The 27,613-nt window shown below is 38.5% G+C and overlaps 1 protein-coding gene across 1 annotated transcript in view; it reads left to right on the forward strand.

Annotated features, from left to right (window-relative positions):
- The window catches only part of Iqcm (IQ motif containing M), a 163,319-nt gene that overhangs the window by 60,627 nt on the left and 75,079 nt on the right, over positions 1-27,613 (forward strand). The window contains exons 11-13 of the mRNA XM_048333551.1: positions 9,896-10,094; positions 14,721-14,865; positions 15,932-16,055. Of these exons, the coding sequence (XP_048189508.1) occupies positions 9,896-10,094; positions 14,721-14,865; positions 15,932-16,055 (468 nt within the window). The remainder of the gene's footprint in view (positions 1-9,895; positions 10,095-14,720; positions 14,866-15,931; positions 16,056-27,613) is intronic.

A 27,613-nucleotide genomic window follows, 5' to 3' on the forward strand; every position in this document is an offset into this window, starting at 1 on the left:
TAAAAACTCAGGACTAAAAGAATAAATTCCTGTTGCTTTGATTTTTTGGTGGAAGTTAAACAAGTGCATATGTGATTTTTGTTGTTGTTGCATCATCTTCCGTGGTCTTCCAGCGATCTGACGTGAACTGCTTTTGGAGGCCACTCCAGTGGTCGGCACTGTGTTTTGGTTCATCTCCTGCTCTGTAAAGACATGTAAGGGAATGTGACACTTGAGGCCACGTTCCCAAGTAGGGACTGGCTTGGCCGTGTGCGCAGATTTACAGAATGGATGAATTTCTCAGGAATAGCATCGCTTCCTAGGGGTTGGTTACATGGCATCGAAACCCTTCTGGCTTGTGTATCTTCTTGGAAGCTCTCGAATTCAAGAACGCGGAGAGGCTGACTTGTGAAAAGACCCAGGAGAAAATGTGTCTGGTGCCTTCTGGTTCTGCCCGCGTGCCAGTGATTGGCAGGTTTTTTTTTTTTTTTCTTCTTCTGTGTAGGCCATTTCTCACACGGGTGGGGTGAGATCTTCACTTCTCACTACTCACAGAAGGCGCGGAGACATGGCTGACTTCCACAGTGCGAACACCACCGTTCCTAGTCCAGCCTGGCAGAAAAAGCTTTGCAGTTGATTTCACATGTTTTAATGTGTAATTTATAGTTTTATTATGTATGTGCTAGCAACGATTTTCTTTTCACAGTGACCTATTTTTAAAACCAACCGTTGTTTTTACCTCAAAGGATGTGTTTATGTATCATGTGTTATACATGCTTCTGGTAGGGTCATAAAGCTGTTGAAAACGATGGCAATTCTTTCTTTTCCTCAGTTGTGGAGCTTGAACTCAGCTCCTGGGCACTATCCCTGAGGTTTATTTGCTCAAGGCTAGCGCTCTACCACTTTGAGCCATAGTGCCACTTCCAGTTTTCTTGTGGTTAATTGGAGACAAGAGTCTCACAGACTTTCCTGCCCAGGCTGGCTTTGTACTGTGATCCTCAGATGTCAGCCTCCTGAGTAGCTAGGATTACAGGCCTGAGCCACCAGTGCCTGGTTGAAAATTCGTTTGTACTTAGAAAAACGCCCTTTAGCCACTTCTGGGGGATAAGCATTAGGAAATAGAATGCCAATGACAGATTTTCACCTTTTTCTAGCAAACATATTCCCGAATTTCCCAGATAAAGCAGTAAAATAGAACGATGTCTAGCATCCGGATGCAAAATGAAAGCTAGCTAGAGATCTATGTTTAATCAGTCTAGAGTTTAATTATTACACTAAGAGGTAATTGTCAAAAAGATTTTTTAAAAATTCAGTCAAGGTTGGGAAAAGGAGTAGGAATTGATAGATTAGACACTGTTTTTCTGAAAAGAAGCTGAGGTGTAATAATATTGTATAAATTATCAGAAGGAAGTCTTGGCACTAATTAATTCTGGAGTTGGAGAAAATATGTGGGGAAAGGAGTTTGAAAAGTGATTTGGTATAAATTTATTCAAGTTGCTACACAATTTTGAAAAATATACCAGAAGGGTTTTATTAATGAATGGCTTAGGTCCTCAACTGAGTGTTTGTGTGTATCAGACTTGCATTGCCCTGGGGGGGCGGGGTTGGGGTGGAATCAGAGCTTACAAAAATTGAAACAAGCCCTTGACTGCTATGCAAATAGAAGAAGAAAAGATGTTAAGAGAGAAGGGAGTGAAACTAGAAGGGCAAAACGGGCTTGAGACAGTAATAGATGAATATGTAGAAAACGAAGACTTGGAAACAAAACAAATGCTGCCTTTGGAAAAGGAAGAGAGAACCCATCAATCAAGAAAAGAAGCGAGAGAAAACAGGAACCCTGGTAGCCCATTCCAGTTATGTTAGCTAGGAAGAGGCAAGCACAGATGAAGGATATCACGGCAATGCAGTATTGAGACAGGTGATGTGCACACACCAGGGGAGGTAAATCCTCAGCAGCGTTCTAGGGCACGCTCTTCATCACGGAGAATCCAATCCAGGAAGGATTGGAAGCTGACAAAAACGGAGTGCGCTAATATAAAGAGCAGTAGCACACAGGAGCAGCTTGCCCCAAGCCAAACACATTGTGTTAGAGTATGAAATATAAAGATTAGAGATTAATTTTTTTGTAAGCCCCTCCTAGTTTTATAGTTACAGAGCTATGTCATGGAACATTTTGAGCGTAGCAGTTAAAATAAAGTCCTAGCAGGGCACTAGTGGCTCATGCCTATAATCCTAGCTACTTAGGTGCCTGAAGTCTAAGGATCTTGGTTCAAAGCCAGCCTGGACAGGAAAGGCCATGAATACTCTTGTCTCCAAATTGTCAGCAAAAACAGAAGCGGAAGTGTGGCTCAAGGCAGGCAGAATACTAACTTTTAGTGAAAAAGCTAGGGAGAGTTCCTAGTACAGGCACAAAAGAGAAAATGAAATTAAAGGTCACTTGTTATAGTTTGCTGTTACCTAATGTGTTATACCGAATTTTAAAAGTTATACTAATATTTTTGAGGATGATTGCTTACTTTGCAAAAGTAATGTTTCTAAAAGGAACATGTGTGAGAGATGATGCAATTTACTTGTGTTCTAACTGTAAATGAGAAAAAAGAATATGAGATCTTAAGAAATTAATGTAATGAAGGCAGATGAAGGCAGACAACTAGAAAGGATATGGGACAGAAGGAAGACTCATTTTTAAACCATCAGTGCAGGTTTCAATACAGACTCTGTTTCAGTTCACACACAACTATTTTTATCTAATCTTTACAATGACCTTTGTGTTTCCTGAGAGTTTATGTAAGAGATGTTTTTGACTTCAGTTGTCAAATATGCATTTCTCAAACTTAAAATGCAACATGCAGATAAAAATGTCCTTGTGGTACCATGTGCAAACTATATTATCAAAAGCTCAGGAACGGCCTGTCACTGACTTCTTACAAAATCTGTGGGAGATGAGAGGCTGAACCCACAAATCTAATCCTTTCCTCATCTGTGAAGACTAAACACTACTCCCTTACTTTTTTCCAAAGATATTTTATGCAAAATAATCAATGGAAGAATATAAAATAAAAATATATAAAAATAAATATATGTAAAATAAAATAATGGAAGATTATAAAGTGGATATACAACCCATTGGTGTAATTCTTTTTTTTTTTTTTTTTTTTGGCCAGTCCTGGGGCTTGGACTCTGGGCCTGAGCACTGTCCCTGGCTTCTTTTTGCTCAAGGCTAGCACTCTGCCACTTGAGCCACAGCGCCACTTCTGGCCATTTTCTGTATATGTGGTGCTGGGGAATCGAACCCAGGGCCTCATGTATATGAGGCAGGCACTCTTGCCACTAGGCTATATCCCCAGCCTTGGTGTAATTCTTAATTGCATTATTTTTGCCAGTCCTGAGGCTTGAACTCAGGGCCTGAGCACTGTCCCTGGCTTCTTTTTGCTCAAGGCTAGAACTCTACAACTTGAGCTATAGTACCACTTCTGGCTTTTTCTGTTTATGAGGTGCTGAGGAATTGAACCCAGGGCTTCATGCATGCTAGGAAAGCATTCTACTACTAAGCCATATCCCCAGCCCCTAATTGCATTTTTAAAAAATCTTTGGATTGCACCAAATAGCCATGGACGCAGTGGTTTAGTTCCTCTGAGAACTTGTAGGGTGTTTTTTGTTTTTGTTTTTTTCCTGCAAGTGTTCTAATGTTGATCAATACTGAATGATTGTATGAGAAAAATCCATAGTAAGCACTTGTGTAATTATTGAGAATGATGCTGGTACTGTATGCCAGGTTGTTTTGAATTGCCTATAGGAAATAGTTTTCACTGAAAGTTATCGGTTTCTCTTTATTGGCATTATGATGATTAAAATAGTAGGTTAAGAAAAAAAAACTTAGTCTCTTAGGGATCCCCTTACAAAAACACAAAAATGTAGGTGACTTAATCAGCAGGAATTAATTTTCTGGAAGTTTGAGATCGAAATATCAACCAATGTATTTTTATTGAGGCGTCTCTCCTGGACTTGAAGGTCACTACCTCCCTTTCATGGCCTTACTGCTGTTACGGGGAAATTGCTGAAAGAAAAAAAAATAAGTGATTAGACAGCACCCCTCCTGTAGGACCTCACACCATGCTTGTGGAAGACTGTTTCTACAAATATAGACACATTAGTGGTTCAGACTTTGACATTGATTCTGAGGTTAGAGGGATTGGTTAGCTAGACATGTATTAACTCAACGATTGGTTAGCTAGGAATTTAAGAGCCAAATCTGCTTACTACAACAATCATTATAGAAAAAAAATGTCATCAATTTTCTACCACTAATTTTTCCCTTAACTCAATTTTCTTATTTTCATACACATTGTTACTATTATTATTATTGTTTCTTGCTAAACTGTGAAATCATTTCTGGTAAGGCAGAAAGCAAGTCAAGCAATCAGTTAAATTCTCCTCAAGACAAGATTAGTAAGGGTATCTGCTCAGTGAAATGGCTGGTAGGAATTATCTTCTTGGGTACCAGGATGAAGAAGGCCCAGCAATTTCACTCCTCTGAGTATAATCACAAATGTATATGCACGCTTAGATATGTGATACATATGGTAACAGACTCTTTTGCCTTTTAATAATAGAACATCCATGGAATTAATTTTTTTTTCAGACAGTAAAATTGCTTCCCTTCTTATATCAATGTTTGTTTCCTTTTATTGTAGATAACCTTAAAGAGAAAAAAGCTCCAACCCATCGAACCAGAACAAAAGCCAGAGAGGTATTTCTTCTACAAGAAAGCAGAAAAATATCAAATAATGTGGTTTCTTCAAAAATATTGTTGATGTACTAATTCTAAAGAAGTATCTGTTGTTGGGAATATATATATATATATATATACATATATATATATATAGCAGTGGCAATAAATATATATATATTGCCACTGCTAGTTGCTTTTTTTCCCCCCTTGCCATTGAGGCAAGGAGAATTTTGTTTTCAGTCAACTTTGTCAGTCATTAGATCAGGTTGAAGTTTTGTGTGTATGTGCGTGTGGAATCTAAACTTTATGGGGTATAAACATTTCTGTGAATGTTTGAGCTGTTTTTAAAATTTGTTTATTAGCTATGTACCATGTACAGTTCCTCTTTCCATGACCTTATTAGACATTCTTAGATTGCTTTTATTTTATGCCTCAAGTTTGTTGATAAATCCCGGAAACCTACTGATCTTGTGAGATAGAGGGTGAGACAAGATTAAAGGAAATAACCCAAGAAGGTTCTAGAAAGGAAATATTCATCCCTGTGTGTTCTTATTCACTGAAAAACACTTTCATTTATGAGTAAGCCATATAAAATAGATATGTATTAAGTAAAACATATAAAATAGATATTTGAGGATGGTGGGGAGTGCTGGTACGTGCTTGAAAGAATTCGTTTGATTCTCAAATAATTATTCTCAAGCAACAAATGGAGATTCTCAGAGTCGTGAATGGGGCCAGAGCCCTTATACTGGTGAGATTCACCAGAGATCACCATGGCAACACCATGTCCCAACACAGCTGTTACTGGGGCTGGGCTAGAGTCACTGCACTGGGAGAGGGGACAGAGAAGACAAAGTCACCAGGGCTGGGCTTTCTGTTGGAACTGAGGTAGGGCCTCTTAACTTTCACCAGAGGCTGAGTTGGGACTTTCTATATCCTCCCCTGCAATAGAGATATTTTGACTTCTAATAGGGAGACAGGAGCATGAGGAATGGGGACCTGAACTTCTCATAGCTGTTACCCCCACCCCCACCCCAGGGCATTGCTCCATCAAGGTCCACATTTCCTGCTTTTCTAACAGGCATTGGCCTGTTGTTGGCCAACCACTTCTGTGTGTGTATGTGCGTTCCTTGAACCACTGGAAATGACAGTCCTCAGCACCTTTCTGTGATTGTGGGCAAAATAGAAAGTACAAACAAAATCGGGTGCAAGTTAGCTCTGGTATTAAGGGGATTTATTTTGTCATGCGAAACTCTATGTAACTAAAGTCCCTACTGTGGGAGCAAGGAATCTGTGAGAACTATCAAGCCTTTCTTCATTCCATTCATTTTGAGCAGAGATCAGAGAGATGGATGCAAGTGAGTAGGGCCAGCTTTCCACTGAGTGACTAAAGTGTGGATTGATGACCAAGGGTTAATCCAAGAGAAATGAATTACTACACTGACAGGAGGAAAAGGAGGAAGGGGAAGAGGAGGAAGAGGAAGATGAGAGGAAGTGGGAAGAGGAGGAGAAGGAAGAGGAGGAAGAAGACAAATCAGAGGAAGGAGGAGGAAGGGGGATGAGGGGGAAGAGAAGGAAATGGAGGAGGACAGGAAGAAGGAAGAAAAAGAGGAGGAAGAGAAGAAGGGAGGGAGGAGGAGTAGGGGGAAGTAAAGGAAGAGGAAAGAAGGAGAAAACAGAAGAATGAAGGAGGGATGAAGAGGAGAAAGGAGGTGAGGAGGAAGAGGAGAAGGAGGAAGAGGAGGAGGAATTCAATTCATTATGTTCCTGTCGTGCAGATGAGTGTGTGAAAAATTGGTAATGTAATCACTCTGTTAAATTAGACTTTTGGCATAGCCAGCCTAGTCACTTCAGTTGTCCTTTACGGACCATTTTCTTGAGTGTTCTGCATGTAGGCATCTAGGAACCATAAGTGGGGATTTTAAATGTTGCAGACTATTTCCTGGGAGAGCTTGATTGCAGTCACAATTTAGCATGAACAGAAATAGCGTTTACTTTCTGTATTGTGTGAAAGGATTGTTTCTATTTAATTCCTAAGCCATACTTCCTCAGAATGTTTATCTATAATAAATGAGAAGAAGTAATGGTGGGTTTTATTTCTAACTGAATTTAGTCTTTAGAACTTGCTCTTGTGTTTGGAGGAAGGGCTGGTGGTCACAGAGAGTTAAGCAGGAACAACCCTCTCCATCTTTCCTTCAACGCAGAAATGGTGCCAAGTTCCTCTGCCTTTACCTCGCTTATCTGATTCGCTCCTCTTATATTGATTCCCTTAAACATTTTACTGCCTGAGATGCCCTTAGAGATTTAGCTAGGATTTCAGCCTCTGGCCTTTAATAAGGAGATTAAACAGATTGCTGAGGATCTGGAATCAGCCCCACCCCCCCCGACCCCCCAGTAGGAGAGCATGCCTTGTTGAAGTTGGGCCCAGAGCAGAATTCACAGCAACGTCACAGGGGTACAGAGAGTGGACAACACCAAGGAAACACGTCCTTTTTCAGATACTGACTGCCTCAGAGTTTTGTCTGAATTGAAGTGATATTATCCACTTCAGAGAATTGCATCTCATTTTAGAAAATTCCAGAAATCCTGCTCTGATTCCTTCCTTCCTTCCTTCCTTCCTTCCTTTCTTTCTTCCTTCCTTCTTCCCTTCCTTCCTTCTTCCCTTCCTTCCTTCCTTCCTTCCTTCCTTCCTTCTTCCTTTCCTTCCTTCCTTCTTTCCTTCCTTCCTTCCTTCCTTCCTTCCTTCCTTCCTTCCTTCCTTCCTTCCTTCCTTCCTTCCTTCCTTCCTTCCTTCCTTCCTTCCTTCCTTCCTTCCTTCCTCCCCTCCCCTCCCCTCCCTCCCTCCCTCCCTCCCTCCCTCCCTCCCTCCCTCCCTCCCTCCCTCCCTCCCTCCCTCCCTCCCTTCCTCCCTTTCTTTGCAGGTTTTTACTAGTACTAAACCTTTTGGTAGATTTGCAAAAGAAATAGCAAAACTAGATGACAACACAAGTGGAATTTCTTAAAGATGGATTCCATTCCTTTTCTTAAAGTTCTTTACCAGCCATAGTGAATACAGTGTGCATTGCTTTCAAGCTAAATAGACTTAGTTTAGGGGACTGAAGAAGGGCACAGACGAGTTTCACTCATTATCCAAGTGGCTTTCAAATCCCACATTCAAGGCACGAGGGTCTGGCACATTTCTGCTTCAAGGCGGCATGTACAAGAGACTAAAGCCCTCCACACAGCTTCGTAGCAGAAGATCCAAATCAGAGTAAATTGTGTAAATTATCACTGAATTGCAAAGCATTTGGAAAAGGCAGGCACACTAGTCTAATCAGGAAAGGGGTGATCGTTGCTCTTCCATAATGCAGGTTGGAAGTGGAATTTTGGGGAGGAAAACACCACAGATCTCTTTTAATATATCTCCGATCTTGGCAACCTGGACTGGTTTTTTTTGTCACAAATCTCCTGCTTTCAAAGTGTTTGCCTTTTACAACGGCCAAAATAAGTATCCTTTAATCATGTTCAACCTATGAACAGATGGGCAAAGCGTGCTTTTATAAATGGAGCGTACAAAATACTTCAGTATCAGCCAAAACTAATTAGTAGCAATATCTGAACTAAACTCTAAAACTGACTTAGTGTTTAATATATATTATCCTATAAGCATTAGTAGTTGAAGGGAAATTCCCTTTTCAAATGTTTGCCAAGCTCAGTGTCTAATATGTAGACATGATTAACTTACTAATTAACTTGGTGTATCTTTTCTCACATGTAATTGGGCTTAATGACTTCTTCTTCTGAAAGCCATTTAACTTGATACTTTGATCACAGATTTTGCAAACTTGAAAAAAGTCAAATTCAACCATTCAAGCCCTGGTCTTTCAACTTTTTAATGACTTTATGAGGATGGGGCATAATACTCAAAAATGCACAGTGTGAACAAAAACAAGTATTTCTGGAGGAAAACAAAAAGTAACAAATATCTCAAGTAATATTAAATATTAGAAGGATCAAATTTTGCAATCAATAAATTAGATAAATCACAGCAAGGTCCACAATTGGATCATGCTTGTAATTCCAGATACTCTGGCAGAGCATTAAACGATACACCACTGATAACAAGCAAGTCAGATGTGGCGGTTCATGTCTATAATCCCAGCTATGTGGGAAGCATAGGTAAAGGAATAGTGGTTCAAGACTGGTCCAGGCCAAAAAAAGGGGAAGACCTTATCTGAAAAAGTAACCTACAGCCAATAAGTCTAAGAATATGGCTCAAGTGACAACAATGCCTGCCTAACAAGCACAAGACTTTGGATTCAAATCCAGTTCACTGAGAGAACAATAAGATAAAAAACAAAATTAATCACAAAGAAAGAAAACAAGGCCTACAACAGTGATAAAACAAATGTTTGGGGATATAAGAAAATTTTCCTTAGCTAGGCGAAATATAACAATGCTTGGGTGGTTTTCCTTATGTCAAACAAGAGTAGACAATGTACACAAAAATCAGTAGGTCAGTGTAACAAAGTTATTTTATTTTTTCACTTTTTTGGGGATATTCATCCTATATTTTACAGTCACTGATTCACAGACATTTTCTTACTTTTGTGATCATCAAAATTCATCCTTGTCAACATTCCATAGCTTCTTCTCAAACTCATTCCTCATAAATACAGTTCATTTTCTAATAAGCCACCAAAAAATTATTCCAGAAACTCACTTTTCCATTTTATTTAATTTTCAGTTATTTATAAATGCACTATTGATCAAGTTCTATATATCTAAGGCCTTTCATTTTGCTTAATAAAAATAGACAAAAGTCATGCATCTATTTGTAAATGTCCTGTATCTTCATTAATTCCTGTACTTAATACAGTCCAAGTTACTCATATTAACTACAACCTTAAGACAAAGTAAGGAATTTGACTCTTTATGTGTGTGTGTGTATCTGTCTGTTTTTCTCATTAGTATGAAATAGTGTCAGGAACCAGAAATTTACTTAGCGTAACTACCCCCCCTTAAGAGATTCAGAAGAAAGTCAGTCATCTTGACATGGTGTCTTGAATTCTATCTATAAATCATAGGACCTTTCCTAGGTCAATATGCCAGTCATTTAAACCCATTGTGATTTTAGAGATATTGCTTTTTTTTTGCTTGTTCTCTTTAAGCTGCTTTTGAAATGTTTATTTATTTATTTTTTAGACTGAAAGTCCTTGGAGCTAGGACTGACAGATTGGACAGTAAAGTTAAAAGAATTGGACCACATATAGAAATATTCCAAGTCTTCCGAGGAAGTAATAAACCGGTAATTACCAAAAAAGTGGTTCAAATGATCGTTGGCGTACAGGCAGCTGCCAGAGGGTGGCTTGAACGCAAAAGACTTCAAAGAATATCGACCAAGGTAAAGTATATATCAGGAACATAACATGCTGGAAATGGCTTATATGGAGCCAATTAAGTAGAAATCTCAATAGTCACCTGGACAACAAGTTGTGTGTCTTTATGATTTTTTTTTTTTTTTTTTTTGGCCAGTCCTGGGCCTTGGACTCAGGGCCTGAGCACTGTCCCTGGCTTCTTTTTGCTCAAGGCTAGCACTCTGCCACTTGAGCCACAGCGCCGCTTCTGGCCGTTTTCTGTATATGTGGTGCTGGGGAATCGAACCTAGGGCCTCGTGTATCCGAGGCAGGCACTCTTGCCACTAGGCTATATCCCCAGCCCTGTCTTTATGATTTTAACTAAGAAATAGTATGAGCTATATAATGAACTATTCTGGTGATTAGCGGTCCTTTGAACACTGACCCTGATACTGAATAGTTTGGGGACATTGACTCTTACACCATAACATGCTGCCTTTGCACCAAATTTGTTTCTTTTCTACATCATGGCACATCTTTAGAACAACTTTCCTCTACCTCTCAGTCTCCTGGGAACCCTGGAAATGTGCAAAGTATTCCACTGGAAGTGGTCTATGCTCCACTCAACCACTACCCAGTGTCCACCTGGGTGACTTTTGTAACAAGCCATTGTGACCTTCGGAATAAATCATGAGGAACCATCTTGGCTGGGCAGATGCAGAAGAACCTGAATGGATGGATACTGCCAAACTTAGGAAAGAATAAAAATGTTTAGGAGTCAAAGTTAGCCAGACCAATTATGACAAGAAAACGAAAGCAGAATTATGTGAATTCTTGAGTCTGTTCCTCTTCCGAGTGAGTCCTTCCAAACTGGACCTGCTGGAAGGCACTCGGGACCCATTTGTTCTGAGTGTGCAATCATAGCTGTTAGAACTCATCCACCTTCTTATCTCTGGATACAAATTCATCACAAGTGTTTAACACTGGGAAAGAGGTAAATATGCTCTCTAACTGGTCAGTCATTCTCTGTGGTAGTTTTCATGTCTATGTCATAATGCAGAAATAGAAGCTCAGAGGACTTAAGTCATAGGTTTAAAACCAAACAGCCAGTAAATGATAGAACGTGAATTCAAATATTTATCTTTCCAACTCCAGATACATATCTTACTACTTTCTGGACCTACTTTAGTAATGGCTGGTTGCTCCCAAATCTAATTTAACGCCAAATCCTAGTCTTTGCTCTACAACTCCAGGCTCAGGTATTAAGCTGCTCACTTGATGAAATATTCACTGTGAAATCAAACTCTATAAGACCCTACATGAACCCACGGCCTTACTTTCCAAAGCACGTCCTCACTTGTATGAACAACACCCATTTCTCTTGCCTGGAATTGCATGTTGGGAATTCTCTCTTTAGTTGCTGAAACTTCTTTATGCCCATATCTGGTTGGTTATAATCTTGGTGACATTTTTATGTCCCCTCTTCCGCTGTGATTTTTTTTTTTTATGCAGAGTTTTCATTTACCCACCCTTAGACGGATCTCCTTAACTAAAAGTCTGTTCTCATCTAATCTCCTACTAGCTGCCATATTTATCATTCCATTTGGATTGCATCTTTCCATTTCTTAGAATCATTTGTTGGGCCTCCATCAATGATGGCACAAACTATGAATTTTCTACTAGAATACATTTGACTTCCTTGTTGATGCTCTTGACTTCTGTCCAGCCTCTGTCACATGACATATTACATATATTCTGTTCCTTAGCAAACTCCAAATCATGATTACATCCTGTTATCCTATGGTTTTTATTCTGTGACCGCAGTCTGTAATCCTCTTCCTCATCTTGTTATTGCCAAATCATTTTCAAGATGGCCCAGGAGTCCATTCATGTAAACACTCTTTCTGGCCCATGAAGAACAGTGGTTCTCTTCACTCTAGTCACTATTGTGCCCTGCTGTCTCCATCATGATCTTCTGCTTGCATGTCTGGCACAGGAATGAGAATTCATGTGACACATTTGGAACTACAGAACCATCTACTGTCTCACATATAATGCACAAGCTCTGTCATATTAACTATACACATTTTACCCAGCACTTTTCTTATCTTCTCATTTGTGTGTGTTTATATGCTTTATTTTGGTAAGAAGGTTCTCTGAGGACAAGAATCTGTCTTGTTGGCTATCATTTTCACTACTGCTTCACAGAGGATAGATATCCAACAAATGCCTATGAAATGGATAAATTGATTCATCAAAATATAATGAGACGTTTATCATGGTGTCCTAATGTATCCTTAAACCCTGTCTACATGCTTTTGTTAATGCTATCTGGCTTAATTACTGCATTTCTTGCTATGAAAGATAACTATAGTCACTCATTTCTGGGACAAAAATCGAGTCTAAAAATATGAAAGAGCAAGAATGTATGCAAGATGGAGTTGGAAAAGAAAGACTGATGAGAAAAAAATGCTAAATTTCTAAGTGGCAATGGAATTAGAGATGAAACGAATGGGAAGTGCTTGTAAAGGATCAGAGTCAATATCTACTAGATTGTTGACTTTTATTTGGTGATAAAATTTGTTATGATCATTGATTTTTTTTTATTGCATCATTGGCATGGTGCTTTAGCTGTTGGATGGCTGCTTTGTTGGTATGGTTGAAGTTGTTGAGCCTATTCTCAGAATGCTAGAGGGACAGGCCTGTAATGCAATAAATTGTGTTTCCCGGACTGTACCCATGTGAAAGGTTGCTGTTGAGGGAATTCTTGATAGACTTTCTGCTCTGGAGGCTGCACAGCAAATCACTGGGTAATTGTCAGCACTGTGGCAGTCCCTGAGCTGGGAGACGGCCAAAGCCAGGCTGCCTGGCTGCCTCTTCTGAGTTCTGGGCCGTGGACAGCGTCCGCTCTGCTGCTGCTTTAAGATTACTCGAGGGACTGTGCAGTTTACAGCACGTCACGGGAAATGCTCCCAGTTTCCGTGTATTTGGGAATAACGAAGCAGCATTGAATGATCTTCCCCATCACACACCAGCAGACCATGGAGGTTGCGATATTTAGTCATTTTCATCATTTTCAGCATTCCAAATGATCCTTTGTTTTAAAAAGTGTCTGTGTTGTTGGCTTGGAATCAGTAATAATGGTCTTAAAAATTTACAATGCCACAACATCAGAGTAATGTCCTCAGTGGGTTGTATCTATTGTTTCATTGACTTCAATACATATATACATATAATATACAATGTAAGATTTCTTTCTTTCTTTCTTTTTTTTTTTTTTTTTTGCCAGTCCTGGCGCTTGGACTCAGGGCCTAAGTACTGTCCCTGGCTTCTTTTTGCTCAAGGCTAGCACTCTGCCACTTGAGCCACAGCGCCACTTCTGACTTTTTCTATATATGTGGTGCTCGGGAATCGAACCCAGGGCTTCATGTATATGAGACAAGCAGTCTTGCCAGCCACTGGGCCATATTCCTAGCCCCAGTGTAAGATTTTGATCCTAAGAAAATATTATATCCAGTTGCTGTTGGACAAAGATACTGAAATTCTGAAACATTTGGAGTGCTAGAGGTTGAAGTAAGGCTTTGAATGATTTTTGCTGAATGAGTAGAACTGGAGGAGTATTGGAAATTATGAGGTTTAAAGTTGCCATAGCAATATCCCATATGTATGTCTTTAATGTTTTGAAAATTCAATTGCATATGGATCACCTTTTGTCTTAAAAAAAACAACAACCAAAAAGGTGCAGTAACCAAATTCTAGTGTATTTGTGGACCCTACAGTGCAAGAATATATACAAGAATTTTATTACAGAAATATGTTGGCTCTAGGTACCTGGAAAACAATATTCATTTAGTCTGGTGAAAGGAAGACTCAATCCAGAGTCTTGTGTTTGATGTGTAGGAGTTCTACCACTGAGCTATGTTCCAAGCCTTTTTGCTTTAGTTTTTTTTATTTGTTTGTTTAGTTTAGTTTTCTGTTGGTCATGGGGTTTGAACTCAGGGCCTGGATGCTGACCTCGAGCTCTCTGTACAAGGCTAGTGCTCTACCACTTGAGCCACAGCACCATTTCAGCTTTTGAGTGATTAATTAGAGAGACTATTCTCACAGGGACTTTTCTGCCAGGCTGGCTTTGAGCCATGTTTCTCCTATCTCAGCCTCCTGAGTAGCTAGGATTACAGGTGTGAGCCACCAGCGCCTGGTTGCCTTAGCTATTTTTAGGTAGGATTTCATGTTTTGTCGGTGGCTGAAAAAGCCCAGCGACACAGAAGCCATGACTGTGTAATTCTCCAAGGGAACAGAAACTAAGTTGCTCTAGTGAATATCTAAGGTGGGCATCGTCTGTTACAAAACCAAGTCATAACAAAACTTCTAGGGACTTTGCTGACTGAACATGCTACAAAACACAAAAATCTGCGCATCCACCTAGGAAGTGCCTCTGAGAGTAGCCTTCGCCGTCGGAAGTGAGATGTGACTCACGTGCAGGGAAGCTGCGGCCTCCAGGGAAATCCTGTCCCCCCCCCCCCCTCCCCTCAGAGCCACCTGCCACCAACTCTGGCAGGAAATACTAAGCACAGCCACCAGCTCAGAAACACGGGTGAAAAGGAGTAAGGGCAGTTAGATCCAAACTGCAGATACACGCGAAGAGCTTCACTGTTTATTTTACTGTTCTGTAGGCCTTGTATCACGGACCAGATTTGAAATCAGTTATAGACATGTATCGGAGACTCATCCACCGTGTGAGACATCAGCTCGGCCTTTGGAGGACAAGGCAAATCATCAACTATTTAGAGCTAGAGGAATGGATGGACAGGAAAAAGTGTAAGTGAGGTTGTCATTTCTGATTTGGCTTTAAGTTGGGAATTGTTTTAACCATTATATGAATGTGTATAGCATATATAGGACATATATGTATTAGGATATATATATATATATATATATTTTCCCCCCAAGACTGAGACTCAAACTCATTATCTGATGCTTACTTTCTTAAGCTCACTGGCTTGCACATTTCCTCTTGAACCACACCTCCAACCCAAGAATATATCTTTATGTTATTGTTTCATTTTTCTTCTTCTCATAGCTGTGTGGTATATAGCACCAGGGTTTGTTGGGGTATTTTTTTGTGTTTGTTTTAAATATTTATTTTTGTTGTAAAGGTGATGTACACAGGGGTTGCAGTTACACAAGTCAGGTAAAAGAGTGCGTTTCTTTTTGAACAGTGAATGTATTTTTTTTAATTTTTTTTTTTTTTTTTTTTGGCCAGTCCTGGGCCTTGGACTCAGAGTCTGAGCACTGTCCCTGACTTCCTTTTGCTCAAGGCTAGCACTCTGCCACTTGAGCCACAGCGCCACTTCTGGCCGTTTTCTGTATATGTGGTGCTGGGGAATCGAACCCAGGGCCTGATGTATACGAGGCAAGCTCTCTTGCCACTAGGCCATATCCCCAGCCCCAGTGAATGTATTTTTAACCATTGTATATATCCTATATAATATAGCCTATATTATATGAATACTGTATATTCCACATATATAATATAATATATAATATGACATATATATATACTTCACACATATATTGTATTACATAGTATTGATAGCTTTTGGATTGAGTGTTGATGTATGTAGGATCTGCCATTGGTTGCCATGAAATTGTGCATTAGAAGAACCCATTCTGGGTTTCCCAGTGGTGGAATGGGCCGACAGCGTGGGAGAAGCCTGGGAGAAGCCCCCACGTCTATCCTTAGCCCACGGGCCGAGATGGTGCCTCTATACTCCCTGGGTGTAGCTGTTGATGTGAAAATGGAGAATGGAGCTGGATTCAGCTGACTTGTACGCGGTGTGTTACTTATAAAGTAAATATTGTCTTTGCCTTCCTGGACTTTCAGTCTATGAAACAATGTTTGCCAAGAGAGAAGACTGGCAGGGACTGCAAAAGAGCGAGCTGCTTAAGTACTTTAATGACTGTGGCCACTTCCCAACCCAGAAACAAATCGATTATTACTGGGAGCAGTATATCAAAGGCGAGTATTTCTTCATGAGTCACCTTTCCCCTTCTCTTCTTCCTAATCCCCCCCTCCCCTCCCTCCTCCCTGGTCCCTGCTTCTCAGAGTGTATACTTCAGTGTAACATAACTTGCTTCCATCTGAGTGTCGTAGCTGCTTTATCTGTTGCTGGCTCACACTTTGGGGGTTTTCAGTCCTGGCCTTGCTGACTTAGGCAGGGTCTATGAGGTCGTTGGCTTTGGTGTTTCTGGGGCTCGGGCTGGTAGTCCACCATGGTGATGTGAACCTGTGGCAGAGGCTGCTCACCTCCTGGCAGTCAGGAACAGAGAGAGATGGAGACAACATAGCCCCTAATAACTCCCCCCTCCGCTCCCCTGCCAGAGATCTGCTTCTGCCACCAAGGTCTCACATGGCAATTCCTAGAACATCCCAAACTCATGCCCCCTGCTGGAGACCAAGTCTTCAGTGAGCAGCCTCTGGGGGGCTTTGCATATTCAAACGATAACAATGGACTATTTTACCCTGCTGTGTCTTGAATACTGACACTCAAACCGCCTCCTGGGTATTTATATTTGGTACCAATGAACAGAGCCAAGTTCAAAGGTACAAGCATTGTAAGCTATCTCAGTTTAGTAGGGCTTTATAGTTAGAAAACAATGTCTTCTCTCAATAATAAACAAGTGAAAGGGTAATGGTGTGTGAATACTGAATAATTTACATGAAACAATATTTCTCTCTTCCTAAACAGGGATAAAAGGTGGTGGGGTTATCAGTTAGGTGCGGATAAGCAATCCTAATTCACACTGTTCCCTTCCTTCTTTTCACCTTTTCCAAGATTTACTGAAATATGAATAATAAAAAAGTATTCATGGTGCATAATGTATGATTTGATACACAGATGCATTGTATAATTAGTACCCAAACCAAGTAATCAGTACACCAATTACCACCCAGTTACTTCTTTCTCTCTCTCTCATTATGTCTGTCTCTCTCTTTATCTGTGTATGGTGTGAGTTCACTTAAAATATACTTAGCAAATTTTAAGTAAACAATACAGCATTATTTTCTACATCTTTCCTCCTTTCTCTTTAAACTTGCTTGGAGGACACTGTACAGTAATTATAGCCCCATAACTCATTAACAAGGGAAGTAAAATTTGGCCACCATAACCACCATCTCTCCATTTCACCAAGCACTGTGCCCTGAGACTACCACTCACCTCTGAGCTTTTGTGAGTCCCTTTTGTTATATTCTACTAATAAGTGAGCCCACCCAGTGTTTGTCATTCTGTGTCTAGTTTATTTTACTTAGCACAGCCTTATCTAGATTTATTTTTGTCATGAATGACAAAATTTTCTTCTCTTTAATGCTGAAAATAGTATTTCATTGTGTAGATGTGCCGTAGTTTTAAATCTGTTCATCTGTTGATAGACATTTAAATCTGTTCATCCATTGATGGACACCTAGCTTAATTACACCTTCTTGGTTACTTCTTTCAGGAAGGTTCTAATGAACATGAAGGTGTAGGTATTTCTTTGACATACTCATTATACTTTCCTAAATACTCAGAAGTGGGATTTTGGCTTTATCTTATTGGCATATATTAAATTGTGCACAGTAACGACTTTCATCATCACATTTTCATAATGTACATAATATACACTGATCATATTAATCCCTTTGGTTGCATTTCTTATTACTTGTCTCCTCAATCTCACTTTTTCCCTTCCTCTTCCATCTTTCTAGTAATCTGTCTCTTACTTTCATGGCCTTGATGGTTTTGTTTTCCTCTAACTTCCACAAATTGGAGAAAGCACACAGTGCTCATCTTTGTTGAATTGACTTATTTCTCCTAACATGGTGATTTCCAGTTCTAGCTGTGTTCCTGGAAACAACATGATTTCATTTTTCCTTATGGCTGAATATAACTCCATGATGTATGTATACCACATTTTTGTTCATCCATCCATGGCTACCTAGGCTGATACCATAATACAGCTGTTCTGAACAAAGCCACAACCATGAATGCTACAGTGTACTGCCGTTAACCATTTTGCTTTATTCCCAAAGATGATTCCATCATTCGAGAGTTCTAGTCTTAATTTTGTTATGATTCCATAGTGGCTGCACTAATCGACATGAATAGGACTTCCTTTTTGTACCCTATCCTCATAGCATTTCTTTTGTTTCATTTTTGTTGATAGTCATTCTGACAGAGCGGAAGTGAAATATAAGTGTGTTTTCCATATGTATTTTCCTGATGGCTAAATATGTTCATGTATTGATTGGCTATTTGTACTTCTGCATCTCATAAATGTTCAGTTCATTTGCCCATTTACTGATAGAATTATAAGCTTTAAATCTTTGTCTCTATGAGGTTGGGTTTTTTTTTTTTTTTTTTTTTGGTGATAAAGGGGAAAATGGAAGGTGTGAGTAAAGTCAGAATGTCCAGATTGAAGGTTTGTTTTGAAGTTTCCTTCCTTTGTTGATGGCACAGATTAAACCATCTCTTTACCTATGAATCTTAGCCATGACTGTACCCCTATATTAAAGAAGATAAAGAAATCTAAGTCACTTGTTATATTTCTGTGGTCATGATAAAGTTGAATGCCTTTAAAAATTATTTATCTTTTACTTTTTATTATCTTATATTAGTTATACAGGGAAGGATTTCATTGCTACACTGTTATTTCATTTTCATGTTTACACTATATTTCAATCAGTCTCACCCATAACTTTTTCCTTCATGACAAAATATTGAGTATAGAAAATGTGACAGCTACATAAAGTTTCTAGGAAAGTACAAGGTTAGTATCTGTTATCTGTACTTTCAAGTTTTTCCTGTGTGTATGTTATTCTTATGAAAAACATCTGTGCTTTTTTACATATTGTTTGGCCATGAATTTTTTTGTTTCAAAATAATTAGGTTTCTTTGCTATACATATATTTTACAGCATTATTTATGAAAGAGTAATATTGTGTATGGATGTACTAGGATGTACTTACTGTCATGTATTTAAGTTATTTACAGTTTTTCTTATAAATAATAGAATTTCAATAGTTAAATGCAGCCAACTATAATCAATACTTTCCAAGTGGGTTACTGTTAGTAATGTAAAATGTAAGATTGCTTCCAAGTTAATAGTTTCATAGGGATTATTCCCTTTGGATTGTATTATAGTGGATTAAATTTAGATAGAGCATGACCCTAGAATTAGCTTGATGGAATATTTCCTAACTTTACCACTGAGTAAACAGTGTCCTTGGACAAACTTTTATCCCTCCTATTCATTTTTCTTCTCTGCTATAAAAGGCAGATAATATCTAAGTCATTGCATTGTTTTAAGTCATACATGAAATCTGTGATGTAAAATATGTATCCTAGAAGTACACAATAAATGTTTGCCAGTATTATGATGAAGATGAATATATTTTCTTTAATGTCCATATTCAGATTCTTATATACGAAAAGCAATTCCTTATTTCTGAAATGATTAAATATTGAGAGTAATTATAGATGAATTTTTTAAAATTTATTTTTATCAGTTGTGCGGCTTAAACTTAGGGTCTGGCTGTTATCCCTGAGCTCTTTTGCTCAAGGCTAGTGCGCAACTAGCCTTGAGTCATAGCTCCGCTTCTGGTTTTCTGGTGGTTAACTGGAGATAAGATTCTCACAGACTTTCCTGCCCACCCTGGCTTTGAACTGCGATCCTTAGATCTCAGTCTCCTGAGTAGCCAGGATTACAGGTGTGAGCTACTAGTTCCCACCCAGGAAGAAATAGACTTTTTTTTTTTTTTGGCCTGTCTTGGGGCTTGAACTCTGGGCCTAGATGCTGCCCCTGAGCTTCTTTTGCTCAAAGTGAGAGCTCTACCACTTAAGCCACAGCACAACTTACTAGGATAGACGTTTTAAGGCACTTTAAAAATTATCCCAGTCTTTTTATTGCAGGATCAGTGCTCTTCCCATTTGGTTATGTGGACATACTTTAAATATTAATTTTGAAAAATAAAATTACTTGAAGGATAGAAATACTCAGGTGGGAAAGCAGCTCAAAGGTAGAGTGCTTATCCAGCAGTAGATTCTGGATTTATTCCCTAGAACTGTGTAAAAACAACAACCAAACAGAAAAACACCCTAGAATACACAAAGTGTATTTTATTTATCTTTTATAGACTAGCTTCATGCTTTGTGGAATATTAATCATCTACAGATGAATGAATCTGTTAAAATTCTTGTCTTTTACTATTATCTTTAAGTAGTTGTACAAAGGAGTTGCCATTCAACAAAGGAAGTTATGAATACAACGCATGTTGATTAATGTCAAAGTCTTAATAGTTAGAAGTTTCAAAGTAAAACTTTATTTAAAAGACAGATTGCTTTTATTATAATGCCTAAGATTAGGAAGCTTTCTTTTATAGAAAGGACATCACACAACATAATTTCAATTATATGTCTAATGGCCTGCCTCTAGCATTTAAAAACAATTCTGGTGCATGCAAAACTTCAGTTTTAAAATGGAGGAGCTATTCTAGAGGAATGGAAAATATTATGGGAAAAGGAGCTAAAGTAATGGTTTTTTCATTCCTAGTGATATATATTCTATTTCTCAGAGAACTGGATTTTATGCATTTTAGACTGTCAGTCATCTTCATTCATACTGACTTCTTTGACTGTAGATCATAGATGTAGATATCCAACCCACACATATTCTCATCCAATAGACTGCATCACCTAATGCAACTGTGGTTAATTCAATTGATTAACTTCTACAGTGTATGGCACCAAGTAGGTCAAATACCCAAAACTCTGTATGTCCTCAGGTATTTTTAGCTTCTTCTTCTTTTTTTTTTTTTTTGTATTCTGTGTTCTTGTCACTATGGTAACAAAAATTTTGTGACTGAGAACATGATTTTTGTCTGAAAGTCTTCCTTTGGGAGAAAGAAGTAACTTGGCTTGTTCTTAGAGACTGATCTGAAAAGCTGAAGCTAATGAAAACAGGAAAGATCTTCACTTAAATCCCAAAGAAGTTAAACTAGTAGAAATGCACAGGTAAAAATAATGAAAATGCTACCCAGTGTTTCTATATCATGTATTTACATATCTATCTAGTTGTTAGAAGTCTGGATATTGAAGCCTTCCAGTAGTTTTCCAATATTAAAAAGAACTTTTTGTTTAGTTTGCTTTCTGAAAGTAAAAATGTTTGCAAAACTCAACAGTGACGACAAGCAGGTCCACTTTTGAGTGTGGAGACCCCTTTTGTTTTTGTTAAAATAAAAATATGAATAGTTCCTTGAGCTCCCGTTTAATTACCACCTGCTTATTGGGAGTGGAAGTTTTCAAATGCTCCATGCAAAATAGATGTAGTGTGCAAGTCAGTATTGTTTTCGTAGAGTTACCTCTGCATAAAGTAGAGAGCAAACCTCAGGGCACAGAACAATCCTAAAAGATCTGTCTCTTCTCCCCTTGCTGATCCAAGCCTCCGCTCCTGCAGTTTTGCCTGCTCTCTCCCCTGACATTTTCTTGACATAAATGTCTCACCATCCATCACTGCACTCTGTTAATCCCTACTTTACACCCCAACTGCTGGCTGTGCAAAGGCTTCCAACGCCCCTGGGAATGGTCACGGCTTAGAGATAGATTTTTCCCATTTCCCTCTTCTCCTGCCGTACAGTCACGTGAATTGTTGCTCAATTAGTAACCTACCCTAATTAGCCGTTCTACATTTTTTTTTTCTTAAAGAAAGCAACCACCTTTGAGTCTTTTATTCTTTGGGTTGCAATATTTGTCCCACCGTTATACAAGCTGCACAGAGCAGCTGATTAAGTTGTGTAATATTAATTAACTAGTAAGTCTTCGAAAGTAGAAAAATAACCAACTTTAAGAAACAGTGGGAGCAGCAGGGCTTGGAGAATGGTGTAGTTTCAATAAAGGTATAATTACTTTCATAAGTCTGTTAGCAAGCAAGGCTTTAGGCTCCTTTTGTTAGATCACTGTTTATTAAGGTCGCACATCTTGTACTCCTGAGGTGAGGGGGAGCACAGAGAAAGTCTTTGTTTTTATATGATTAAATTCCAATAATACCAGGAGGATGAGCTCCCTGATGAGAGACTATGCAAGGATCTGATAAGTGCAAGGCACAAGAATATAAAAATATTTTCATAAATTCTTATGAAATGCAAGCTTTTAATATGGCATGGTTATTTCCACATTATAAATAGAACACTAAACACTGTTTTTTTTCTCTCTGACATTTCTTGAGCCAGAGTTCTGTTATTTCTGACAGTCAAGGAAAAAAAAAATCTTCCAGAGGATTTTAAAGTAGTTTTCACCTTGTTACAGTCATACAGCATGTTTGTATTTCTCACTAAGTCCATTTCTTAAGTTGTCTTAAGTAATGAATATTTTCTAGCTTTTTCTCACTGGCGCTTTGTAAAGAATTTATGCTTTGCTCAGGCAGCAAAGCATATCATGCACTGTAATAAATTATTAGTGGGGTTGAAATAAGAACTTCAGTTTGTAAGAAACCAAGCCTTTTGCTGGAGGTTGTGTTTATTAAGGTGGGAGGCTTGTTTCCTAAACATGTAGGATCTCAACAAACCCATAAGAGTTTTATTTGGGCCTACTGATTTTCACCACTGACAACTGAGTATTTCCACTTGAAAGTCACTGTGAGGGTACCATTGGGTAACACTGTATCCTTTATAAGTCATGCTGGCCAGTGCACAGAGATGTTTATAGAGTAAACTTCTTTGGGGCATGGTCTGTTTGTTAGTTTTCCCCCAGGCATTTAATATGAATATTTCATAGTCTTACTACGAAAGTGTCGAGTGAAAATGTCGAGTTCTTGGTCTTTAGAAGGATTCTTTTTCAGCTGATGTTTTTCAGTAGTTTGGATATAGAGGACTAAATTTTCATACTCTTTTTTACATCTGTCTTCTGTGGCAATAAATACAGACGCACCCACGTAACCCCATTTGCATAATATGTGCCTTACTATTGCAAAAACCATAAGCACTGAAGGCTGCCCATAACAAAGGTGAACCTTCTCTTTTTTGGTGTGGAATTCCATTCGTGGAACTAATTAGAAAAGATTCAAAAATCGAGTGTGTATCCATAATTTATTGTGAATATTTTCTAGCACACTGGTTTATGTTTAAGATCAAATAATAAGTAGAGAATTTTAACCAAAGCCTCATAATATATTAATGTATAAAGTAAGTTTTAAACGGAGAAATCAATAATTTAGTTGTAAGAAAGTTAATGTTCCCAGGTTTTTTTTTTCCAGTAAGAAATAAAGTTGACTCTATTAAAAGACATTCCTTATAATATCATTCTCACTCATTGCAATATGAAAAGACAAAAAAAATTAGAACTTGCTTTGCTTGATATAATGAACTTCTTAGGCCTTTTTACTTCTATATAAATGTAAAAATTAGTCTTTCCACTTCCATTAAGAATGCAATTTAATCTGTAGATCATTTGTAGAGAGTTGATTTATTTTTTATGTTAAATCGTTGTACTTATTAATAGCTTATCTATTGAATTTCCCTTTTATATTGTAATAAGTGTTTCTTAACTTTCCCTCCCCTAGGATTTCATAATTGTTTTAAGTACCAAATTATTTTTGTTGTTGTTACTGTGAAAGTATGAAGGAAATTCAGGTCTTTTTTTGTTTCTTAGATAGAGTACTGATTACACAGAGGTTTGTTTCTGTCTCTAGGCTATTTGTGTGTGTGTGTGTGTGTGTGTGTGTATGTGTGTGTATGTGTATGTGTGTGTTTGTGTGTGTGTATGTATGTGTGTGTATGTGTGTGTGTGTATGTGTGTGTGTGTGCCAACACTGGGGCTTGAACTCAGGGCCTGAACTCTGTTCCTTAGCTTTGTTGCACACGTCTGACACTCTAGCCCTCTGGACAAGGTTGGGGCTGTGCTTGCCTAACCTTTGTCAGGCCCTGCGTTCTATCCCTACCACCACAAAACAAGCAAATCGAGGACCACTTCTCTTCTGGAGTCTTGCTAGCATCTTCATAAAATTGAATAACACTGATTTAGAACTTAATCAGCTCAGGCTGCTTTAGAAAAATACTCTTGAAGCTGGGTGGCTTCCACAGTAGCCGCTTCTCATAGTCCTGAAGTCAGGAAGTCAATGGCTGATAAGGACCCATTCCAGGCTTGCCGACTGATGCTTTGTGGCTTTTTCAACGTGGGGTGTAGAGAGAGCTCTAGTCACTGCCATGTCTTATAGCAGCCCTGACCTCTTCACTGGCGATCTTGATTTGGGGTTCGGCTATCAACATATGAACGAATGGAGGTTAACAACGAGAGGCTCAACGAGAGGGTCTGAAACAATAGGGCAGAGGAATTTCATATATTGCATGTACTGAACAAGAAAGACTGCAAGAATTTAAATTTCACAGGCAAACTTGGGTCATACCCTTTTTAAAGCCTTTAAGTTCCCAGTGTACTTGCCAGTTTGACGAATATGAAGTGATTTACAGTTAATTTACATTTGTCTATGGCATCTAGCTACTCTTTATATTTCTGTGGCTCTTCTATGAATTACCTATTTATATTTTGTCATTGCTGTCCAGTGTTTGGTATTCTGTTGTATTGTTTTTAAGATTTTTTTTTTTTACTGTGTTGTGTATACTAATGCACAATTTATTGCTATGCATTTTTTAGTATAGTGCCATATGTCACACAGTGGCTTTGTATTAACCATTGACTCAAGAGATGGCCAGTCCTCTAGGATTATAATAAATCTGAAAAATTCCCATCATCTACTGACAGTATAAGTCATTCAGTGCAAAGCTGCAGTGAAATACATCACTTACCTGTCAGGGGTTGTACGGATGTGATCACCCTTCCTGTGATATCAGGTTTATAAAATTATAGAGCATAAAATCATCTACACTGAGTAACCACTGTCGTGACTATGTTCCTGGAGCATGTGTGTATCATACTATGTATCATCATCTTATCACGTGCTCTTAACTACACAGTTGAAGTTTTAGGTGGGAGAGGGCCCCGTGTTATCTTGGCAGCAGCCTGGCTGCTACAATTCTACCACCTCTCTTACCTCCATCAAGAGCCGGGTCAGGAGAGGGAACAATGTCATCTAGGTTTGGGTGATGTTCATACAAGGAGGAAATGGATGAATGACGATTTTTAAAGCTTATTCCAATTGTTCAGTGATTCGACACTGTGCTACATTCTCCTACGTGTGGAGATGTGTCGGTCTCTTTAAGGACCCTTTCTACTGATATATTGATGTGTGTCTATTACATTAAAAGTTTGGGTGGGAACAGTTGCTCCATTTCATTTTTCCTCTCCTACAAATGTAACATTTATTGATCACATTAAAAAAATTATTACTATGTCGTTGTATGGAGAGATTGCAATTCTGTACGGTAGGGTTTGAGCACAAGGTATCATGATCAATGTTATCACTTCCTTCTTTCTTCCCCATCCTTTCCCCTCCTTTCTCTACCCTCAAGTTACATAGTTCCATTTTTACATAGTGTACACTGGATATGACGATTACATTTTTCTCTCACTTCTTCCCTCCATTGGATAGCATGTTTTGGTATTTCGATTCAGTCCGTTTTATTGAGAGATGTGTTGGCATCATAGTGACTTTTCTAAATTAAGCATATTTTTTTGGATCTTGTTGGATTCTACTTGTAATACTTTATTTTGAGTATTACAATTATTTTCTGAAAGGAGAGTAGCCTGTAGAAGGAACAGTTTCAACAGGATTTGTGTTATTGTTTTGTGGTAAATGAAGACTTTTCCATTATGCTCTGTGGTTCAGGGAGGTTTGATTAAAATATTGGGTTTATTTGTTCTTTAGAAGCTAGATAAAGCCTTGGAACATTTTTGTCTAAGTTCCTCTTTGAGGAGCCCCATTGATCACTGTTTCAGTTGACATTAGACTAACTGCTTCGATTTACATTTCTCATTGTTTTGAATTAATAATGGTAGGATATTAGTTTTAGGAAAACATTGATGTCTTTAGGTTTGTGATTTATAATCAAAATTTTAACTGCTCTTACATCAATGCTTTTAATATTTTCTCTCCAAACAATTAGGTCATTTAGTCTTATTTCAAATCTTTCTCTTTGAATGCTTGCAAAGAATTTCTGCTACTAGTCATTTTCAAATCACGGGAGTTTAGATTTATACTTTTACCATGTTGTCTATCTTTGCACCATTATTGGCATTTGCTATTAATATTTTTACCTTTTCCTTATTTTATTTGGTTGTCTTTTAAAAGCATTTAGAGATTGTATGAAATTTCCTCCATTACAAAATTGGTGATACGATTGTTTTGAACTCAGAACCTCACACTTGCCCAGCAAGTTCATGTGCTGTCTTCATCACTTGAGTCACGCCACAGCTCTTTTTGGCTTTAGTTATTTTTTAGATAGGGTTGAGTTTTTCCATGGTCCATCCTGAGCCCCAGCCTCCCTATTTGGCCTCCTGTGTAGCTCGGATTACAGGAATGCACCACGGTGCCCAGCTTTTGGTTGAGCCTAGTCTTGTTCACTTTTCTTTCTTTTAGATGGCCACAAACCATCATCCACCTGACCTCCATCTCCCATGTAGTGAGCTGCTTCATTTTTCAGTTGCTCTCCTTTCACAGTGAAGACCCACAATGGCATAAATAGGATAGGGGTACACCTTGAGTTGTCTTAATTTTGTCAGTATAAAGCATTTTTTTATTTCTTCCTAGTAGTCAGCCATTTTACTTTTTATATGTGATGTGTAATACATACTCTGAGGTTCACAGATCTTAGGTGCAAGGCTAAGTATATTGTGCATGTCTGTATATCCTGTACACACCATGCAGATCAACATCTGGAGTATGTCCTGAAGCTCCAAGAAGATTCCCCTGTGCCCTTCCCAGCCAATTACCATCCTGAGAGGGGACCACCAGCCCGACATTGATGTCCATAGACTAACGATGCAACTTGTCTGGGTTTATAAAGTATATGCATTTTTTTTCCTGTGTCTGGCTTCCTTAAACATCTGTGGGAATTATCTATGTCCTCTGTCATGGCAGTTTATTTGAAATCACTGTTTAGATTTCCATTTTGTGTCTGTCATGAATTATTACTTACTCTCCTGTTGGTTGGATATTTGGTTTCTTTCCTATTTAGAATGATATTACGAGAGCTGTCATGAACACGGTCGAACACGTAGTTTTTTTCATGGGCATACACACTCGGATTTGGGGAATATATACCTAGGAATAGAATTAGGGATTGATCTAGGGATTAATTGAAATATGTTCTTTTAACTTCCAGGTATGTATTCTAACTCACTTTATATTTTGTAATACCTCATGTAATTTGGCCATGTTCAGAAGATGTGTAAAGCACCGACGTTGACATTTTTTTGAGAAAAAAAAAATCCAAGCTGATTCAATCCTGTAAATGTAGTAGTATTGTCTTTCAACTTTTCTAGACATATGAGAAATTCAATGCCTTGTCTGATTCTTTCCCCTCTGTCAGTTACTTTCATGGGATGAGACAAATGCTTGTATCTCCTCAGAATTCCTA

The sequence above is a fragment of the Perognathus longimembris genome, chromosome 24 (assembly GCF_023159225.1).
Source record: "Perognathus longimembris pacificus isolate PPM17 chromosome 24, ASM2315922v1, whole genome shotgun sequence".
NCBI classification, from domain to species: domain Eukaryota; kingdom Metazoa; phylum Chordata; class Mammalia; order Rodentia; family Heteromyidae; genus Perognathus; species Perognathus longimembris.